Consider the following 22,743-nt stretch of genomic DNA (forward strand, 5'->3'; position numbering starts at 1 on the left):
ACGTTGTCAGATAAGCTTCTTGTCGTGGAATGGACCACTTCATCTAGCCGTCTTCCTTGACGATAAACGACGAAAGAACGCCGAATATTTCCGAAGAACACCTTACACCTGCATTTTTGGCACAAACGCAGTATACATCATATATGACCTACATGTTCCATCCTCTTTTTCAGCGTCCGGGGTGTATTCAAACTGTGCATCATATTCCCATGTACCAAAGTGAGCCACCCGGCATTCCCGGCCAAATTTCGCCGTCCGACGGGCTAAGTCGTACGTGCCTGAAAAATAAAAACAAAGTCGATATTAACAAAGCAAGTTAGTATTATATTCAAATTGTGTTGTCATTGAACATTCTTAACTGGATCAGATGACGCATTGCCAGAAAAGCTTTCTTTAAATTTGCCGACTTAGTCTTGGGTCTTCGCTATTCGTCCCAACATTCCCAGTTCCAAGGCATCCTTGTTCTTTTTGCTGTAGTGCTACATTATATTGGTAGATAATTACTTTGAGGCTTCCTTCGATTTTAAGGTAATTTGAACACGAAACGTGTATTTATTCATATAATTTTAATAAATAATTCTCAAACCATTATTTATAGCGGAGCTCGAGTGCGCGTAGCGCGCCAGCGGAGCACCATGAGTAAGGAAATTTGGTAAACCCATGAAGCAACCTCGTTCCCAGGGCTTTATCCTTGGTAATCTAGAACGGGCGCCCGTTCCAAATTACCAAGAGAAAAGCCCTGGGAACGGGCTGATCCGCTATAGATGGTTTTAAGAAAAGTGAGCAAATGGATCTAAAGAATCGTTTAGAGCAGCTACAGCTGCATATACCAGTATTATTTAGAAGTTTAGACTAACCACTTATTCTATAGTCGCCTGTTTCGTCTTTGCCAAACGCCTCGACTCTTCCATCGTCCCAGAACTTAAGGGGTAAACTCATGTCTCCACTGTTACCTAGCAACAAACATTCAAAGTCGTTCCATAAACCTGTTATCAATTATATTACAGTAAGCACAAAACGGGGAGGCACGGTGGCCTAATGGTTAGCGCGCTCGACTCCGAGTCGAACAACCCGGGTTCGAGCCCTGGCCGGGGCGCTGTGTTATTGGGCAAGACACTTTACTCTCACAGTGCCTCTCTCCACCTTGGTGTATCAATGGGCACCGGCGAATTTACTGCTGGGGGGTAATCCTGCGATGGACTAGCATCAAATTCAGGGGTGAGTAGTACTACTCCTAGTCGCTTAATGCTACAGAAACCGGGATAAGCTCCGGCTGTATGGGCCACTTGTAGGGCTTTCCACAAGTTGCTCGGCAACTTTTTGGCAACTTTTCATGTTTCGAGCAACTTTTTCCCTTTCGAGCAACTTTTTTCCTCTCGAGCAACTTGTTGCATTTTGAGCAATTTCCAGACCGAAGATTTCCGAAGATTATCCGAGTGTTGTTCGAAGACAATACGAACGTTTCCGAAGATTTACGAAGTTTGCCGAAGATTTTCTAGAAACATATGAAGACGTTTCAACTTTCGGCTCATTCTGCATTAAAACATTACAGAACTCGTCATCAAACATGACGTCATCGATATCTTCACGATTTTTCTCAGTTAAAGAAATCCTTGTTATTTAACAAATTTTCCCCTTAATATTTTATTCAGATACTTCTTTTGCTGTAAAATTGCATAAAACTGCTTAGAAATGTTACCCTCAAAAGGAAATAAGCATATATTTAGAGAAATTCTCTTGATTAGAAGCAGCGTTTTGGATTTTTTGGAGCAACTTTCGACTTTCGAGCAACTTTTATTATCAGAAGCAACTTTTTGGGATTTTTGGAGCAACTTTTGAGCAACTTTTTGAGAAATTACGGGCAACTTTTTGAGAAATCTCGAGCAACTTGTGGAAAGCCCTAGCCACTTGGCTCGGACACAGATTTAACCTTTTTATAGCACAAAACGAAATAGGAAGCTTGTGGAAAACTAGCAGCGCAAAATCTAAGGAATACCTCCTGCGGCGCTTTCTCCTCTTGATACTCGACAAACTTAAGAAGGACTTTAAATAAAAACCGCGCTTGCACTGGCAGAAAATTGAAAAATCAAATTCCTTCATTATTTTGCTCATTAATAGCTTTTAGGTAGATAAGAAACCTGATGTATTTTGTTCCCCCCAGAAGTCTTCTAATTTCGAGAAAAAAACCAAAGTCAGTTTTCGTGATCGGAGCCTCAAAGTGACACAATTTTCAACCCGAAATTCGCTATCGTTAACTCTCGTCGCGTTCACAAACAAAGCCGCATTGAAAACTTTGGATGCTTTCTATCAACAGAGAAACTCTTTTCCATTCGCTAAAATATAATTTCAGGGCTTAAGCAAAACTCTTCGAACTGAAATAATTAAAAAGGTGGGGAATACTTTTCACGATACTAGAAAGTCGAATTAAACGGCAGTTTTCAACGGAATTATTTATTATGTGGTATAACTCCAAATTTTCTCAATTGTCGTTTAAACACACATGTAAATGTTTATCTAAGACATACCTGAGAATTGGCTTGGGTTGTTGAAGGCAGCATATTTATCAATGCATCGTAGTCCCACAAAATGTTGTGACATCGATCAAAATAGCCTAACTTACAGCTAAACATTTCTTGGCTCCAAAATGCAACAAAGCAACTGTTAAGCGCAAAATTCCTTTTGCATCTTCATCCTTAGCAATTTTCCTTTATCGTGGTTCTTTTCTCTTGACGAAAGTGTGTACAGAACGCCAGAACGATCAATTTGCTTCCTCAAACTGCGTTGTCGGTGCTGGAGAATTGTTTTGCGTTATTTTAACTCCATGACATTCTCGACCCCAGAGCTCTTACTGCGCAGACTCACTTACGTCACAATATCGTGTTTCATGTGACGTGTATTATGTCACGTAAGTCACAAATCCAATCTTGTGGCAAAATGGCGAAGAGGTTTTGCGATCAAAATGGACCTTAATTGACCCAGGTTGGCTTTTTTTATCTCACTCTTTCGTTGAAAAGGGAATTTTGCAATGGAACATTCGGCAAGAAGAAGGAAAGACGAGCATTTGGGGTTAAAACATTCATTATCGTGGCGTTTGGCAATTAGAAGTATTTACACAGTTTACGGTCATGCTGTGAAAATTTGCCGAATTTTGATGCCCTCTAAGTGAGAATCTTTCCAATAACCCGAGCCAATTCTCAGGTATGTTTGATAAGAATATCTGTATGCATGTTTGAGCGAGAATTGAAAAAAATTAATGTTATACCACATGCTAAATACTGCCGTTGAAAATTACTATTTCATTCAAATTTTTGTTATCGTAAAAAGCATTCCTCGTCAGTTCATTTTTTTTCAGTTGGAAGAGTTGCGATAAAGCCCTGAAATTATATTCTAGCGAAAGAAAAAGAGTTTTTATGTAGATAGGAAGTGACCAAATTTCTCTGCGCGGTTTTGTAAGCGAACGCGAGGAGTGTTCATAATAGCTAATTTCGGGTTTAAAAGTTAGGAAATTTGTGACTTCGACCACCGAAATCGATTTTCTTTGTTTTCTCAAAATTAGAAGACCTCTAGGGGAAACAAACTACATCAGGTTTCTTATCTACCTTACAGCTAATAATGAGCAAAAAACGAAGAAAAATCGATTTTCCAATTTCTGCCAGGAAATCAAATTCTTGCTCGGCCGTTCGTAAAAGTCACTCTTAAGAAGCTAACTAATTTAGCTATTTAGCATTTTGTCTTTTTATTTACCTTCCGGAAATTCAAGTGAATATTTCCCGGTAAATAATCCTCCAGGTACTTCACCCTCCACGTTATCGTTTCCGCCAAACGTAACCCTAAAAAGGTGAATGTTGCATTTATTGAATTGTAGGTAAATTGCGCCATAACATATACATTTCTTTTAAGGGGGTTAGGGTTAGCAGACTTAAAAATATATTTAATTCAGCAAACCTCTCACCTTCTCTCCGGGCAAATTCCTTTGCGTACAAGTTTGTAGTTAGATTCAACGCTCCATGTTTTATGCACCCCTTGCCTGTTTGCAGACCACAGATATGATCCGTTGGGTGTGAATCGGAGAGCAGTGATACCGGTTGGGCCACTGTAAAAGAAAAAAATCAAAAGTCTCTTTGAGACTTTTTTGCATCAGTTGATTGAAATGATCGTCAATAACAGTAATGGCCATTTAAGAAGCCATTTACCGAAACGAAAAATCATGACATGCTAAAAATCACGTAAAAAGGGCATAGATTCCTGTGGTGTACGTTGACAGATTGCTTGCGACATGTTAAGTAATGGCGAGTGTTGATTAGAGACAGGAACTTTTGTTCTTTTCGTTCTGTAGTATATGGGGATATACAGGATCGTTAGAGTTTGTTAAGATTCGTTAACCATGGGTTCCGTTGAAAAAAAAAACTGTTATAGACTTTATCGTTACAATTCACGTTTTTATCTTCCGAGGAGTCGTTTGTGTTTCTTTTAAAAGTTGTGTCGTGACAAAAACTTTATGACGTCATAGTTTTTTTTAGTAACGTGAATTTTAACAATTTCATGCTATAGATTTTGCTTCTCAATGCACTCTACCCATGGTGTTGATATGAACGGAGAAAAATGTAAGCTGTCTGAGCTTTTAGGGTTTTTGTGTTCTGGTCACGTGACTTACCAAATATGGTCATTACTACCGAAAGTGAATGGAAACTCTAATAGAACAAACCTGACCGAAAACTAAACCCAGGATACTAAGAGAGCCCAAAATATGACGGTTAGAAGTAATTTAAAGGAGCCATTATGTAGTTAAGGGTCTCCCCCATTAATATTTAACAACTAGTGGTAACCACAGGTTAGAAAGTGCGGGCCTTGACGCACTTAGAACTGAAAGGCACTGACTGGTACGAGAGTGCGTAATGTTAGATGGCAGTGTCGACAAATAAATGATAAAATGGACAAAAGACAATGGTATTCCGAGTAACGCGTCACGCAAGGAATGTTCATTTCCTATTGCATGCAGCGAACCAATCTATGTTGTTGATTACACAGTTTTGTGGAGTGTAATCGAGCACTCGTTGTGAACTGAGATGTGTTTTTTCTCAGTCGGTAAACTCGCTATGTTGTGCTTGCCTTTTGTTAACGTGGCGCGATTAATGAAAAATCACTGGACAAAATTAAAGACAATTATTCCGAGCAACGCGTCACGCTTTAATAATTGCCGCGAACCGGCCGCGAACCAGTCAGAGTTGTTTTTTGATTGACAGTTGATTGTGAAGTGTAGTCGAGCACGTGGTGTGAATAGAGATGTGATTTTCCTCGGTTGATAAACTCGCTATGTTGTCAGTGTTATAACGAATTCCTCGAGAATAACCGTAGCTGGAATCATTCGCTTTGCCGTTGTTTTATCTGTGATATAATCACAGCAAATTTTCTCAAAAGCAGCACCTATAAAACAACGTCTACAAATTGTAATGTTTGCAATCTTCCATGTGACAGAAGCGTAGATCTTATGTGACAAACTGTTGAGAGATTGACTCATTTTTCGCATTCTTATCGTTCTTGGAGAAGAGATTTTTCTCTTCCGGTGTTACGACAAACTGTCGTGATTGACACATTTTTTGCATTCCGATCGTTCTTAGTGGAAGAACAAAATTTTCGACTTCCGGTTTGCAGATAGCCTTTATAAACGTGGCGCGCACGCGTAATACGCAATCCGCTGGTCACTGTCAAGATTAGGGTTGCGGGCCTCTCTTGGGCCCGCAATTATTCACCAGCGTGGAGGTGAGTAGTTATTATTCAACAAATGCGCGCGCTGCCCATATATGGTCAAAATGTTAACAATATCTGTCATCCGTACATAACAGATATCCTGCGTTATTATTCAACACATGCGCGCGCTGCCCATATATGGTCAAAATGTTAACGTTATCTGTCATCCGTACATAACAGATATCCTGCGATATACGTAGGTTGCGAAGAGTCGTCCGAAATCTTGTAAAGCGCTGCATAATTACAGTTTTTCTATCTGCAAAATGTGTTTCGTTGACAATTTGTTGAATAATAAAACAATTATTCTGCTCAATCTTGCGGAATATCGTCTGATTTTAGCCAACTCGGCCTAAGTATCAGGCGATATTCCGCGCGATTTCGCAGGATAATTGTTAATTATTATTCATTCAAAATATTTCTGTGTTTCTGATTGGCTTTCGATCCCCGGTTAATTCTAGCTAACCGGCTAGCGCCGACTAAATTTGGAAGAAAAATCGTCCAATATCAAAAATTAATGGATCGCAACCTCGTTCCCAAGAACCGCTGACGTCACGCAACTGAACGGCTTTGCTGCCGCGAAAATGGCCGCTAGATTAGAGCATTACGAAAAGGTAAAATATTTAAGTTATTAGAAGACAAGGAAAGTCAAAACATGGAAAAAGCAACGAAGGGGAGTCGATCGATTTTGAAAGCGTATCTTCAAGAGGAAAAAATCCCTGATCCAGCCACAGCGGAGGACTTGGGGCGGTTTTACGAAAATTCTACGTTAAAGTAAGCAAGAACGATGGAAACCTGTACTCGAAAACATCGCTTTGTGTCATCAGATTTAACTTCAATAGACACTTCAAGCAAGTGCTAAATAACGACATTATAAGGACAAGACATTTAATGAAGGTAACCGAGTTTTTGAAGTTTAAATCAAATTTAAAAGCGAACGTTGTTGTTTATTTGTGTACTTTGCCTACTTTCAAAACCCTATTTAATTCATTTTGTGCATTTGGAGCTCAGGAAATATTTTGAATGAATAATAAAACAATTATTTAATTTGGCTTTCGTATGATATGAAGAATTATGCAGATCGAGGAGGGTGTTATCCGCGGATAACACCCTCCTCGATCTGCATAATTCTTCATATCATACTCTGCCTCATCCAATAATTGCTAAATATACGTAGGTTGCGAAGATTCATCCGCAGTCTTGTAAAGCGGTGCATAATTACAGTTTTTCTTTCTTTAAAATGTGCTTCGTTGACAGTTTGTTGAATAATAAAACAATTATCCTGCTCAATCTTGCCTACGGCCTCGTGATGCTACACTTACCTTTCGTACGAATCATCTCTCTCATTGACCAACCTTTGTAGCACTTCGCATTTCTCAACATCCCAGACAACAATACGACACTTCCTAAGCCACACAAAGACAGAGTAAAATTTTTCTTTGCCATCAGGCTGTTTAAATTTAAATGGCAGATATTGTTTCTTAAAAAAATACAGGTAAAGAGACAAATCTGTTAGCAGGCGTCCTTGCGTTATTGCTGGCGAGCTTTAGCAAGGCAGCGCACTATTCTGGTATTCCTGTGTCTGTTAGCTGTCCTTGTTATATGTAGGCTTTCGTCGATTGTGTTCGTAAAAATATCATGTTATGTTTCTATTAGTGCTTAGAGTTTTTTGGAAGTTATGCCGAAATGAAATTATGCTCGTTTCTCTAAATTATGCCTATTACCATAAAAATTATGTTACTTGGTTTTCAAGCAAAATGAACACAGAACAGGGCGAAAGAAAGAACAAATCCTTGTGTAGTGACCTTGCAAGCAAAAACTTTAGTTCGCAGTGCGTGTGTTTAAAAATGTTCCACCTGACCTTGGTCACGCTTTTCATAAAAGGACTCCTTCTAGTCCAGTCCCTGAACTCTCTCTTCCGCGCGCCCTTTATAGGGGTTGAACCCAGGCGCGCGAAGAGAGAGTCCAGGATAACTTGCATGCGCGACTAGACTCCTTCAAGACTTCTAAAACGTCATTCAATACCCCGGTGACACGACATGTTCTTTTGATGGGAACTTTGCAAGGTTGCGGCGCAATGTTCCAATATCGATTGACAGTTTGCTCGTCGCAACTTGCAACTTTCAATTCAAATTTGCCTGAGCAAGTTGCCAAGTTCCGGTTTTCATTTTTCCCGTATGAAACATAATAATTCCACCTCTGTCTCAAAGAAGGATGAAATAATTGTCCTAATGTCGACTGCTTATCAACAGACTGCGATAAATAAGCGACAGGCTTAGTTGAAATCGCCAAACTTGGAATTGCGCTTAAAAATTCAAATTTGCTCCGCAAGTTACGGCTTACGTTTGTAATTTTGAAACGTAATTCCTAACTTAGCAATGAAACTAAGCCTGTCGCTTATTTCTCGCATTCTGTTGACGAACAGTCGAATACGGGGCAATTATTTTCTGTTTCTTTGAAACAAAGGTGGTACAACCTCGTTTTATACGGCAAAATGAAAACCGGAACTTGGCAACTTGCTCAGGCAAATTTGAATTGAAAGTTCCAAGTTGCGACGAGCAAACTGTCAATCAATATTGGAACATTGCGCCGCAACATTGCAAAGTTCCCATCAAAAGAACATCCGGTTTGACTGTAATAGAAGCTGATTACAGCGAAGGCAAAATTATGGAAAACATATGTATGGTTAGGAAGGTCGCAAGTGCCTGCAATATAAAAATGAAGGTATCTTTTTTATAGAGAAATTTAATATTTCTGTTACGTTCTTACTCATATCCAACAGCAAGATGTTTTCCATCTGGCGAGAAGTCCAGGCAAGTCACATCCAGTGTCTTTTCAGACACTTTTTTTGTATTAGTCAAGGTTTTAATCTGAAAATACGTTAACCATATTGTATGCATTACAGCAGTGGATGGATAGAACACAGCTTGAAATTAGTACTGGACGAATCAGAAAACTAACTCATGAACTCATGGAATGCTGTTTAAAATCTTCCAAGCTGTGTATAAACATCAACCGAACAGTGATCTCCGTAACATAATAATAATAAACATTTTTATAGCGCCTATCCAGGCCTGCTCTAGGCGCTTTACAAATACTGTATGTTAAAAAAAAAGTAAGAAAAGAAAAAAAAAACATCACTAAAATCACAATATAATAAAATCGATAAAAATTCGTTGAAATTAGCTGAATAAATCTTAAAAATTAAAAATGTGCATTAAAAGTAATAAAAAATAAAAATCGCTAAGAGTAATAAGTTTTTTTAAAAAAGATAAGTTTTGAGTTTTGATTTAAAAGAACTTAAATTGTCACATGAGCGGATAAAAAGAGGCAGACTGTTCCAGAGTTCAGGCGACGAAACAGCAAAAGCTCGAGACCCATACGACTTAAGACTATAAGACTTAACATAGGGCAATACAGTCAACTCCCTCTTAACGGACACCTCTATAAGACAGGCACCTCCATAAGACGGACACCTGGTGATGGTCCCTGCCGTTTTTCAGTTATTTTTCTGTAACCGAACTCCCTATAAGACGGACACCTCTCTAAGACGGACAACGGACACTTTGAAATCATTAACGGACACTTGAGAAGTTGTGTTTTATTATGTTTTATTAGTGAAAATACTTTTATTATTATAGTTTTGTTGCAGTTTGCAAAGGTTTGTTGCATTGTGCAAAGGTTTAGCTTTATTATCTCAGAATTACTGGTGTCACGTTACCTCGACTCTCTATAAGGCGGACAGCTCTCTAAGACGAACAGTTGCGGCCGGTCCCGAAGGTGTCCGTCTTAGAGAGAGTTGACTGTACACGCAAAGACTTCCACTTAACCCTGCTATGTGCAATACCAAACCTTTCTTCTAGCCCGAGTATAAAGACAACTTTGCAAACACAAGAAGAAAGCCCGATGCTTCTTTTAATCACACGAAGAAATAAAAAACCGCAATCATTTAAATTTTCAAGTCAGCATCAGGATGGCACCATGTGTTGCTCTGCAACGTATTCAAAGAAAATCGCAGGATCGGTTAATTAAGCGATGACGAAAGTGATGACGTCATCGCTTTATGTCATGAGGCGGTGGGCAGGATCTGTTGTCTGTTGCGCTTGATCGAATTTTTAGACGCAGGCCGAAAGAGACGTTCGCGCTTTAGAGAATCTTAATGGCTTACCTTTGCACCATTGTTGCTGTCCAGAATTCTGACCTCACCCATGCCCATTCCGCAAGCCACGTGACTTCCATCTGGTGAATAGAGCACTCTGTAATACCCGATATCTTTACTGGGAACTGCCATTAATTGCGCTCCTGTATTCAGCAAGAAAAAAAAAAGAAATTGATACTGCATAATATAATTTAAATCCTGCCTGTATCTACATACATACATACATACATACATACATACATACATACATACATACATACATACATACATACATACATACATACATACATACATACATACATACATACATACATACATACATACATACATACATACATACATACATACATACATACATACATACATACATACATACATACATACATACATACATACTTTATTTGTAACTCCCCAAAGGGGCTTTTCATTTACAAAAGGAATAAAAAAGATAAAAATACAGCAATTAAAATGAATAAGCAAAATGGGAAAGGAGTCTAAAATTAATTACAGTATTAAAAATTTAATCTCCATGAAGGATACCCTGGGAAGATACTCCACGGAAATTTCGTTCGGGGAGGCATCGACTACCCGGCTGTCCAGCTTCAGAAAGCCTTACATGTAACCTACATTTGACAATAATGAGTCGATACTCTACTTTAAATAAAAAAAGAACCATATCCTTTGGGGGATATACCAATATAGCTAGCTTAACTAACCATACCCTTCGGTGCACATACCAAATAGCCTGACAGGGGCCACCCCTTGGGAATTAGGCGAATATGTAGTTACTTGCCTGTTTCTACGTCCCATACTGTCAAATAGTACACGCGCCCAATCTCCGAATTTTGACGCTCATAATCTGTTCCACAACAGAAATGGCGGCCGTCGGGTGAGAACACAATGCTGTGTGAGATAGAGAAATTCCCCCAGGACAGAGACAGTACATTAGCGCTTAGTTCCTGAGGCTTGTTAACGTGACGCAACCAGTGAGGCTTGTCCTTCAGAGAAGCTAAATATGCCTACCATGCCAAAATATGAAAAACGCTATCAATATAACCAGGTTACAGATAAAGCATTTATTCTGTCAGAATTCAAATCCATCCGTGAACAGAAGCAGAAACTTCTCTAACATTTATATGTGAAATTGGTTTCTTCCATACTTGTCCCTAACTTTGTCTACCTTTAGGCGGACACCTCTCAAAGACGGTCACCTATCTAAAGGTTGGTATCTCTATAAGACTTATACCCAAGGGAGACACCTTTCAAAGGAAGAAACCTGTCTAAAAGACTAGAGATACCTCTCTAAGGTGCACACCTTATAATGTGTAAAACTCTAACACACGTCCCTAAAACCGATTCCAATCTAAGCAGAAATGCCTACAAGGCTTAAATTTTTCCAAGGTAGATCTAGATTCTTCTCTAAGATGGACTACTCTAATAAGGCGGACTCATTGAAGGTGGCCACCTCTCTAAAGCAAACAACACTCTCAGGCAAACACCTCTCTTATCTATTACCCTGATTGATTGTTCACTCTCGGTCACGTGATTTAATACCTGAGCAGCTTTTGCTGGCGCACTTGAGTCAGGAAAATTTGCAACTTCCTGTACGGTGTATTCTGGGTGGTTATTCAGATCTTGCACATTCCCGCTCATCATCTGCGCAAACTCCTTAAGACTCAAGGCAATTTGTTGATTCCCAGAAGACTTTGCAAGCCGGGCAGCTTGCTTCACTTCGTGAATGAGTTCGTAGACCAGACCAACTGCACACTTTGCCTGGAAGAAAGGAAACGAGGTTAAACGTAATTTCTGTTTATTGTAGAACTAAATTATAGCCAATGTAAATCGCTTATTATTATTATTATTATTATTATTATTATTATTATTATTATTATTAGATAATAAGTAACTGGAAACAGAACTCCCACAAGGGTTAACGTTTATGTTGACAGCTCCTCAAGGGATCAAGGATTGATTTATATACAGGTTTTTCAATTAACGTTCTCCGACCAAAGCTTAAACACAAGACTGAAAGGTAGTATGGGTAAAAGAAGAGAGCAACTGCACGTGTTAAGAGGCTCCGACTGAGAATATGACGAATCGTTGGACAGGCTGGGGAAATCGAAAATCTTGATACTTTGCCTGAATAACACCTTTGGGGAACTATGTTCGAAAATATTATTCTCATCTTCTAGGAATTTATGGTTTTCGAGAAATTAAGAAAAAACGAAAATAACGGTTTTAGCTCATTAAATATGCAAAAAATATACGTAAAAATGGCAAAGTTCTCGATATTCCTATAAGGGCAATTTTCAATGCTTTGAATCGAAATAAACTTAGAATAATAGCTTGACCTTTCTTCTTTCAGGCAACATAGACTTTCATTTTTCTCCGGCTATTTTGAGGTTTCCCTCGCCTTTTAAAATATTGCTTTATCAAGCTCTTCGGGAAAGGGCAAAAATTGAGAAATTTTGGAGGCCGAAAAAGCACCTTGATATGTCCGATATCGAGTCAAAATAAACACTGTGCAAAAGCTCGATGTCTCTTCTGTTATAATATCAAATAAAAAATCTGGGCACTCAAGATTCACACAAATGAGAAACGAAAGTTAACGACCTCCTCGTGTCTAATTTGCATAAAGCTAATTTTTGAATTCGTCCTACGCTAAGTCATCTGGTCCGCTAAATTTACATTTGGGAGCTATGATTTGCACAAAGAAAGCAAGTTTAAACTTTATTTGATTTTGTTGACATCTTATGCCTATCAACAGGTTATATAGACGCGAAGAAAGAAGAAAAAACAGTAAAATCATCGACTGAGCTCATTGCGTGACCTGCGTCACGTTATCAATTTTCTTATCAACAATTGAATCTGATTTGTTTGTTAGGACTCTTGCATTTCAAATTTAATATTAAAGAATGAGATAATAATATCATTCACTTACCTGAAATCGGGAATGATTTGTATCTTTTATTTACTCTGGCGGGTAACTTACGTCAAAGCTATAACTTGATTAATTTGGAAGTTGACTTCAGTTATGAACAGAAACGTACATAAATATTATGAACATATATCGCTGTTAGTTTCCGTTCAGTTGTCATTTATAATGGAAATAAAATACCAAAAGTTCTCATCTTGTTTTAAAACAACTTTATAAAAGGTTTCGATCGTGCAAAAACCATTCTTTCATTTATTCAGATGCACATCACAGAATTAAATTAATTTATAATTCCCTTTAAAGTGACCGAACATGTACACAGCGACAGAACTCGGCGCCAGGACATTTAACACAAAGCACGAAATTATTCGGCTGAAATTCACAAATAGAATGACCCTTTACAGTTGTGCCTCTTTTGTTGGTGGGGCTTGGAGTCCAAGCCCAGAAAATCCAGAATTTGTCCAGTTTGTAAATTACCATGCAAAAGCACACTTCAAATTTTGTTACATCTTGTCTGACAGATACTGAAAGCATCGATAGCGAAGGAAAATTGTCAGTTGCCCGTGCAGGTAAGGTAAAATATATATTTTTTTCTTTGAACCACATCTATGTTTAGGTAACTGAATTAATGCAAGCTTAAATATCCAATACCTTGGGACTTTTGTAGCGCAAGAATGCCAAGAACATATGGCAGTTTGTCATAAATACAAGAACACGCTCTTTCGCTGGCGGACTGGAGAGCAAGATGTTCTATACCAATAGAAATTGCGAGCCATAAGCCTTCTTTCACTCGGGAGGATCGCGGAATAGCAAGCAACCCCGCTCTGTTTTACAAGAGACGGGTATGCTTGTTCCAGCTAGATCACGGAAGTATCAACTTTCCGGTAAAGGTAAGGTAAATTTATTATTTGTTTTTCTTTGAACCACATTATTTTATAAGGTTCACACTAGCGATATAACGACATGGACATAACGGTCTTTCCTTATGTCGTCATGCTTATTTATGTTAGGCGGTTGTTCACACTGGTGACACAAAACATCAACTTGAGGTGTTTTTTGCATTTGCGTGACCTTGCCGTTATGTCGTTATGTCGCTAATCTGAACCAGGCCTTATAACTGAATTGATACAAATAAACTATCTCATACCTTCGGATTTTTGAAGCGCTAAAATGCCAAGAAAACATGACTGTTTGTCCGAAATACAGGAACACCTCGGTATTAACTTTTAACACTTTTCCTCGATGTTGTAAACATCGCTTTTGCTTTGTTATAAAATGCCAGTTGACTATATCCATTCCTACTATCAATCAATCAATCAATCAATCAATCAAAGACTTAATTAACATGTCAAAGAAGTGCAAGGGGAAACACCCTCTGCTAATTGGGGACACTTAAATTAATATCAACCTACAATATATAAACTAAGAAACGGATAAAATGCTAAAAACTATTGACTAATCATAATTTCATTCACCAACCTGAAATTGGGAATGATTTATATATTTTATTTAATCGCGTAACTTACGTCAAAAATAAAACGTATGTTCAATGTATTAGCCTTCCGAACAAGCGGTGTTGCTAAAGGGGCAGAGAACGCATGTGATTCGACTAGCCTTCAGAAGAAGACCTACTAAGAAGAAGGCCTACCGTATAATTCCGGTTATAAGCCCTGGGCTTATACAAGTTCGTAAGGGGTTTTGGGTGGGCTTATAAACGGAGGGGCTTATATCCGGGAGGGCTTATAAGCGGAATAAAAAGAACGTTTTGAAATGAGCCACGGTAGTGTTCAACGAAATACGTTTTTAAGTAAAAAACGCATAATAAAGCAACATTTAGCCCTGTTCAGTACTGCCACCCAACAGAGGGGGGCTTATATTCGGGAGGGCTTAAAATCGGATGTATTTTTTTGTTTCCAGATAGATGGGCCTATAACCGGGGGGGCTTATAAGCGGGAGGGCTTATAACCGGAATTTTACGGTATACTAAGGGAAATTGCGGGCCATAAGTTTTCTTTTAGAATTTTACCCTGGGGGTATCGTGGAAAAGACACCAAGCACCCCTGCTTTGCAATCCTGTTACTTCATTTTGTTTTTATAATAACTACTACTTCATATTCGGCGGAGCAGGGAGGCAGGGGGGGGGGGGGTCAAGGGTCATTCTATTTTTGAATTTCAGCCGAATAATTTCGTGCTTTGTGTTAAATGCCCTGGCGCCGAGTTCTGTCGCTGTGTACATGTTCGGTCTCTTTAAAGGGAATATTTTGATGTGCATCTGAATGAATGAATGAATGGTTTTTGCACGTTCGAAACCTTTTATATAGTTGTTTTAAAACAAGATGAGAAACTTTTGGTATTTTATTTCCATTATAAATGACAACTGAACGGAAACTAACAGCGATATATGTTCATAATATTTATGTACGTTTCTGTTCATAACTGAAGTCAACTTCCAAATTAATCAAGTTATAGCTTTGACGTAAGTTACCCGCCAGAGTAAATAAAAGATACAAATCATTCCCGATTTCAGGTAAGTGAATGATATTATTATCTCATTCTTTAATATTAAATTTGAAATGCAAGAGTCCTAACAAACAAATCAGATTCAATTGTTGATAAGAAAATTGATAACATGACGCAGGTCACGCAATGAGCTCAGTCGATGATTTTACTGTTTTTTCTTCTTTCTTCGCGTCTATATAACCTGTTGATAGGCATAAGACGTCAACAAAATCAAATAAAGTTTAAACTTGCTTTCTTTGTGCAAATCATAGCTCCCAAATGTAAATTTAGCGGACCAGATGACTTAGCGTAGGACGAATTCAAAAATTAGCTTTATGCAAATTAGACACGAGGAGGTCGTTAACTTTCGTTTCTCATTTGTGTGAATCTTGAGTGCCCAGATTTTTTATTTGATATTATAACAGAAGAGACATCGAGCTTTTGCACAGTGTTTATTTTGACTCGATATCGGACATATCAAGGTGCTTTTTCGGCCTCCAAAGTTTCTCAATTTTTGCCCTTTCCCGAAGAGCTTGATAAAGCAATATTTTAAAAGGCGAAGGAAACCTCAAAATAGCCGGAGAAAAATGGAAGTCTATGTCGCCTGAAAGAAGAAAGGTCAAGCTATTATTCTAAGTTTATTTCGATTCAAAGCATTGAAAATTGCTCTTATAGAAATATCGAGAACTTTGCCATTTTTACGTATATATTTTGCATATTTAATGAGCTAAAACTGTTATTTTCGTTTGTTCTTAATTTCTCGAAAACCATAAATTCCTAGAAGATGAGAATAATATTTTCGAACATAGTTCCCCAAAGGTGTTATTCAGGCAAAGTTTCAAGATTTTCGATTTCCCCAGCCTGTCCAACGATTCTTCATATTCTCAGTCGGAGCCTCTTAAATACTAATAGATAATAACGACTTAACAGACGTGAATTTGCACGTTTTCTTTCTCTGCAGACACGTAAGAACAAAGTTCTTCAAGTGTCACTGAATTTAAGAAGACTTTTCAAAACTGAAAGCCACTCGACAGTGAAAGTAAAGCTACAGAAAAAGGCCTCCTGAGAGGAAAACAAATTCGCGAATTCTTCACGTGCAAAAATACAAAATTGTACCTTTCCAATTGACCAATATGCAAAATTCCAGTGAGTACACCATTCGTGCTTATCTTTAAGCTTTAAGCTTTGATCTGACAAAGTTAATTGAAATAGCTGTATACATTTATACAAATAACACACAAATGCGTCCACGATACTAAGTCAAACGTTCGCACAGTTAACTCTTTCAATTTAAACGGCAGTCACCAGGCTTTCTTACTGAGATAGTCGCTTACATTTTTGTTTTTCGGTTATCTCTGTGGTTTGTTTAATTTTCTTGTTATACCTACATTTCAAGTATCATGAACATTTACGCAGAGAGTTTTACTTAAATGACATGTACTGGTATCTTGATAGTACCTACCTCTATGAAAGGTATGCAACAAACAGATTCTATGAACAGCTGCCATCTTTCCGCGCCAATCAGAGCCGTGGGTAACTCTGTAAGCTTCCTCATGTTGTATTGACGATCCTTGAAACTGAAAATAATCACCACAGAAGTAAAAACAAAACCATTCGTCATTTGCTAATACACATTTTTTCTTGCGCTTCGTGCTGGCTTCACGTGCTTGCTTCGAGTTTTGATTGGTTCACTGGATTGTCTGTGTCTTTTGTGATTGGTCAGAATGATTACTTAAATTGGTTTTAACAAATGGTAAACGTCACACACAACTCAAAAGTGCACGCTGTGACGTTTACAATTTGTTTTATAGCACAACTTTTAGGCGATTTATTACAGTTTCTTTGCGTTAAAAGTGTGCGCGCTTATTTAAACAATTGCGTGTAATGCTCGCGTAAGCCTAATCTAAAAGAAAAAACAAAGTCAAACAAAGTCAAAGTCTTTCAGCATTATGGAGAGATGGTTTTTCTTATGTTTAGCTTTTCAAATTCATAGAAAAATCGAGAAAACATGTAAAAACTCGTGAAGTAGTACTAGTGGCACTTCCTTGTGCCATGTCGCATCGGATAAGCGCGCGCGCTCAGGTTGAAGGCATACGTCAGTGTACACAACGTGCGCATTACTTTAGTTGTGCTATAATTAACAATTAGACTACGAGCCCGAGTTTTCCGAATCGCTCATAGAAAACGAGGGCGAGTAGAAACTCGCAGTAGAAACTCTTAAAGGACTGCAGTCCAAAAACCTACAATTTTACGTACTTATAAGCCAAAAATGAAGGAAAATTAATCTTTAAATGAGCAACGAGCGCGCGATTGTTTTCTATCGGCGAATAGAAAACAGTGGGAGAACCAATCAGATTCGCGGATTTTCAATAGAACACAGTTGAGTTTCTACTAATTGGTTTATTCAACAAATGCGCGCGCTGCCCATATATGGTCAAAATGGTAACGGTATCTGTCATCCGTATATAACAGATATCCTGCGATATACGTAGGTTGCGAAGATTTGTCCGAACTCTCGTAAAGCGCTGCATAATTACAGTTTTTCTAGCTGCAAAATGTGTTTCGTTGACAATTTGTTGAATAATAAAACAATTATCCTGCTCAATCTTCCGGAATATCGTCTGATTTTAGCCAACTCGGCCTACGACCTCGTCGGCTAAGTATCAGGCGATATTCCGCGCGATTTCGCAGGATAATTGTTAATTATTATTCAACAAATGCGCGCGCTGCCCATATATGGTCAAAATGGTAACGGTATCTGTCATCCGTATATAACAGATATCCTGCGATATACGTAGGTTATAATTGCGGGCCCAAGAGAGGCCCGCAACCCTAATCTTGACAGTGACCAGCGGATTGCGTTTTACGCGTGCGCGCCACGTTAATAATAGGCGAACAGAAACCGGAAGTTGAAAATTTTGTTCTTCCAGTAAGAACGATCGGAACACGAAAAATGTGTCAATCACGATAGTTTGTCGTAACACCGGAAGAGAAAAATCTCTTCTCCAAGAACGATAAGAATGCGAAAAATGAGTCAATCTCTCAACAGTTTGTCACATAAGATCTGCGCTTCTGTCACATGGAAGATTGCAAACATTACAATTTGCAGACGTTGTTTTATAGGTGCTGCTTTTGAGAAAATTTGCTGTGATTATATCACAGATAAAACAACGGCAAAGCGAATGATTCCAGCAACGGTTATTCTCGAGGAATTCGTTATAACACTGACAACATAGCGAGTTTAACAAACGAGGAAAATCACATCTCAATTCACACCACGTGCTCGACTACACTTCACAATCAACTGTCAATCAAAAAACAACTCTGACTGGTTCGCGGCCGGTTCGCTGCAATTATAAAAGCGTGATGCTTTGCTCGGAATAATTGTCTTTAATTTTGTCCAGTGATTTTTCATTAATCGCGCCACGTTAACAAAAGGCAAGCACAACATAGCGAGTTTACCGACTGAGAAAAAACACATCTCAGTTCACAACGAGTGCTCGATTACACTTCACAAAACTGTGTAATCAACAACATAGATTGGTTCGCTGCAATAGGAAATGATAAAAACATGCATTCCTTGCGTGACGCGTTACTCGGAATACCATTGTCTTTTGTCCATTTTATCATTTATTTATCGACACTGCCATCTAACATTACGCACTCTCGTACCAGTACCTTTCAGTTCTAAGTGCGTCAAGGCCCGCACTTTCTAACCTGTGGTTACCACTAGTATAGATAGGAGTCTACGCGCGCTCTGATTGGCTAAAAACCTATGTTTTATCAGAGTATAAAACATAGAAAAATCATGTTTTATTGTTTTTCGTCAGCTTTCCTCGAGTGCTTCGCGCGTCGTTGACTGTTCGTTGGCCATAACCACTCGTATCCAACAAGGGCGAATGGAATACATTGTTTTATTAAATTCCTTTTTTAGTATAAATCTACTGGACATTTCATTTTGATGTAAACGAAGTGACGCGGGAAAAATTGTGGCGCGGTGTTCACTGCTTGAGTTGAATGAAACTCGCAAGGAAAGCGAGCGAGAGAGTTTTCTTTCGAAGATTTTCTTCGACAATCTCCTCTTAAATCGTCTATTCATGCTGGAACTTGATTGTGACAACAATTAAGGTTTACGGGAAGATCCGAAGCAATAGCCTTTCTGGAAATTATACGCCTTCATTCAAGTCGAACGAAGCAAGGGACGGATGTCATCGAGACTACTATATTATGCTGAGACGAAATTGCACTCAGAGTCGGTGAAGTTTATTGAAGTTCAAAAAGACAAGATCAAGATTGAAAGGTTACAAACTTACCTGAAATGCTTAGCCTTATTTTACGTCGAACACTGAATGAAATTGTGTCAGTTTTCTGGTCTTCCCGTAAACTATTTTCTGCTTTTCATCTTCGTTTAGGGACGGACCATTATTTTTTTTGGAGGGGGGGGGGGGATGAAAAATATTGAAAAAAATTGTTTGCAGGGCCTGGAAAGACAAAATAAATTGTTTGCAAAAACGATATGTATAACAAAAATAGTAAGAATTTCGAAAAAAAATGTTTGCAGAGGTGCATGAACCCAAAAAAAAGTTTGCAGAGGAAAATTTTACATCCCCCCCTCCAAGAAAATAATGGTCCATCCCTTACTCGCTCTTGTTGTGCATATTTTTAATTAAACTTTTCACTCGCGGCTCATGTTTTCTACATTTCCCTCGTGTTCTCAAATGCCCGTCGTGTTTTATGACAGTATAAAACATGGCTTAGGCTTCTTTATTGGTTAATTATAAAATGTCCGAGTAATTGCGCGCTCTGTGATTGTTCAGTTTGACTTCATTATAGCTCCATAAAGCACGCTGCATACGTCACGCGCGTGCTTTATCGAGTCTTATAAAATGTCCCAGTAATTGCGCGTGCTGTGATTGGTCAGTTTGACTTCATTATAGCTCCATAAAGCACGCTGCATACGTCACGCGCGTGCTTTATCGAGTTATAATGCACGCTGCTTACGTCACGAGTTTTAGCGCGCGCAATTTCTTTAACATTTCATAAAAGAAATAAAAAACTTTCTCCTCGTGCATTGTTGAGTTATATAAGCACTTGGGAATTTTTAAGAACACTCGAGAAGTGCGAGAAGCACTCGGCTGCGCCTCGTGCTTCTCTATGCACTTCTCTCGTGTTCTTAAAAATTCCCGCTTGCTTATATAACTCAACAATGCACTCGGGTGCGTTTTTTATTCCTTTAACAATTATTCACCTCAGTGCCGGTACGGTGAATAATTGTTAATTCTGTTACTCAATCAAAGTCGGACAAGGGACCGAGTTGACATAATCCCGACCAAGTTCGCTGTAATGGATCGAAGATTTAAAACCAGTTTCAGTCACCAATCTGAACGATTCATCGGAGGTGGATTGCTCGGATTGCAATCTCAGATTGGTTTGTCCATAAATGGAACGGAAAATTTTTTTGTGTGGAAATAGTCCCCGTGTCGCACAATTCAGAGAGTAATCGCGGTCGTAAATTTAAATTTGAAATTACTCGCCCGATTACTGCCTAATTATAAACTGTACTCCACTCAGTGAGTCATTTACTATTTTATAGTGACAACAACCGTATTGGTATTTGCTAAATTGATCGGCAACTACTCTGATTAATTATTAGTATTTAATACCTTATATCGTTTGAGGATGTCTGGTTCAACACTACAGGCTGAGATGCTACTTTGCGATCTGCTGTTCTCGGTAAACCTGAAAATGAGAAAAAGCTGCCATTATAGTTACATTGTGATCATTCACTCATTATTATATCGGTGAAATGCATTTTAGCAACATGGTATCTGAACGTTATTTAAGCTGTTGACTGTGGATAGTATAGTTTCCGCTTGTGACTTGAAAATGGACAATTTCAAGTTATTTTGACGATCAGAGCAGTTTTCAATTGAGTGTCGTAAGACCAAAACTAAAGTAAACACTCTGGCCAATGAAAAAGGAAGCAAACAATCCAGTGATCCAACCCAAACTCGAAGCAGATACGTGTAGCCGGAAAAACGAAATCGAAAGAGTAACGATTGGCTTTGGTTTTGCTTCAATATACTCCTGATTAGATGAAAAAGTGGCGGGAATTTTCTAAACCAATCGCTAAGCGTAGTAACGCAAAACCAAAGCAAACGCGAGTTACTTCCTTCACTCAAGTAAAAACCGCTCTAGATGATTTAAAGACTGAGTTTGGGTGAACACATAAAAAGATATGACGAAACGAAGCGCTGACAACAAGGAATGGAACACAAAGGTAGAAAGCAATTTAAGTGCTTGGAGTGTTTGGAAATTTTCGAAAATGACACTGTACCCCAAACAATTCCACAAATTAGCTCTTATGTAGATACTTTCGCCCCAGGCTTTATCTTTTTTCTAAAAGAAGCTTTGCAGTATTATAATATGTAGATTTAGCCAAGCCCAAAGCGGAGCTCCGCACTAATTTTATGGTTCAAAAACTTTTTTCAAAATACTCTCATTGAAAATACTGTTATTGAAGTAAATAAACGTAAACTACTCAAGAAAGATCCATAGCAGAAATAAATCAACTCCAATCGCAGAAATTGCGTTTCAAAATTCTGTCATTACCCTAGACAAAAAAGTAAGATTTGAGCCCGCGAGACACATGACCTCGATGAGCTGCACACCTGAGCCCGCGATATGGTCATGCAATACCGGTCAGCGGATACGTTGTTTTGACAGCTGTCAATTGACCATCACATGGATGTCCAATATCAAAGATACAAGTCAACTTTAACCTTAACGTTCGTTGGGGTATGATAAGATGGCATTCTCCTCCCCTCGCTCGGGTTGCCTTGTGACTCCCCTCCCCCTCTTGGGGAAGGGGACGGGACCGTACGCTCACTCGATAACCAAATTTTTCGGCTTCATGGGTTTACCAAATTTCCTTACCCATGGTGCTCCGCTGGCACGCTTCGCGCGCTGGAGCTCCACTATTAATAATGTATCAAATTGTATTTTTTTTTATATTTAGTTAGTATTAACAGGCGAAGAGCCATGTAGTATGGATATACTGTTAATAAACCATTATTATTATTATTATTATTATTATTATTATTATTATTATTATTATTATTATTATTATTACCATCTTTTCCAACGTATGGTGTCGCTTGTCCTGCCCATTGACCGACGAAATATTCAGCAATGGCGGAGTGACGAGCCTTGCGAACTTCAGGATCAGAAACAAACCTCTGAAAATTAAAACAAAATAAATTAATAGTAAACTGTTAAATCCGGCAGAACAAGTAATGCCTTGAAAAAATGAAAAATTATTTTAGTCATAATTCCCTATTATCGCTTCTCAAGAGGGCAGTTATTTCTACAGCAATGAAAATAAAAGTAACTTGTTTCATCAACT

The 22,743-nt window shown here is 38.5% G+C and overlaps 1 protein-coding gene and 1 long non-coding RNA gene across 2 annotated transcripts in view; one reads left to right on the forward strand and one right to left on the reverse strand.

Moving 5' to 3' along the window:
- Positions 1 to 22,743, reverse strand: part of LOC144663367 (uncharacterized) — a 62,952-nt gene that overhangs the window by 23,716 nt on the left and 16,493 nt on the right. The window contains exons 16-27 of the mRNA XM_078524282.1: positions 22,471 to 22,576; positions 21,002 to 21,077; positions 16,801 to 16,915; positions 11,459 to 11,677; positions 10,698 to 10,923; positions 9,914 to 10,047; positions 8,515 to 8,615; positions 7,068 to 7,151; positions 3,953 to 4,093; positions 3,745 to 3,830; positions 858 to 953; positions 153 to 278 (exon numbers count right to left, since the gene is read on the reverse strand). Coding sequence (XP_078380408.1) covers positions 153 to 278; positions 858 to 953; positions 3,745 to 3,830; positions 3,953 to 4,093; positions 7,068 to 7,151; positions 8,515 to 8,615; positions 9,914 to 10,047; positions 10,698 to 10,923; positions 11,459 to 11,677; positions 16,801 to 16,915; positions 21,002 to 21,077; positions 22,471 to 22,576 — 1,510 coding nt within the window. The remainder of the gene's footprint in view (positions 1 to 152; positions 279 to 857; positions 954 to 3,744; positions 3,831 to 3,952; positions 4,094 to 7,067; positions 7,152 to 8,514; positions 8,616 to 9,913; positions 10,048 to 10,697; positions 10,924 to 11,458; positions 11,678 to 16,800; positions 16,916 to 21,001; positions 21,078 to 22,470; positions 22,577 to 22,743) is intronic.
- On the forward strand, positions 5,008 to 5,402 carry LOC144663206 (uncharacterized). Its single transcript, XR_013572584.1, has 2 exons — positions 5,008 to 5,322; positions 5,356 to 5,402. It is a non-coding gene; the product is annotated as an uncharacterized LOC144663206 (long non-coding RNA).

This window comes from Oculina patagonica, chromosome 8, assembly GCF_052425735.1.
Source record: "Oculina patagonica isolate OP01 chromosome 8, crgOcupat, whole genome shotgun sequence".
Lineage (NCBI taxonomy): Eukaryota > Metazoa > Cnidaria > Anthozoa > Scleractinia > Oculinidae > Oculina > Oculina patagonica.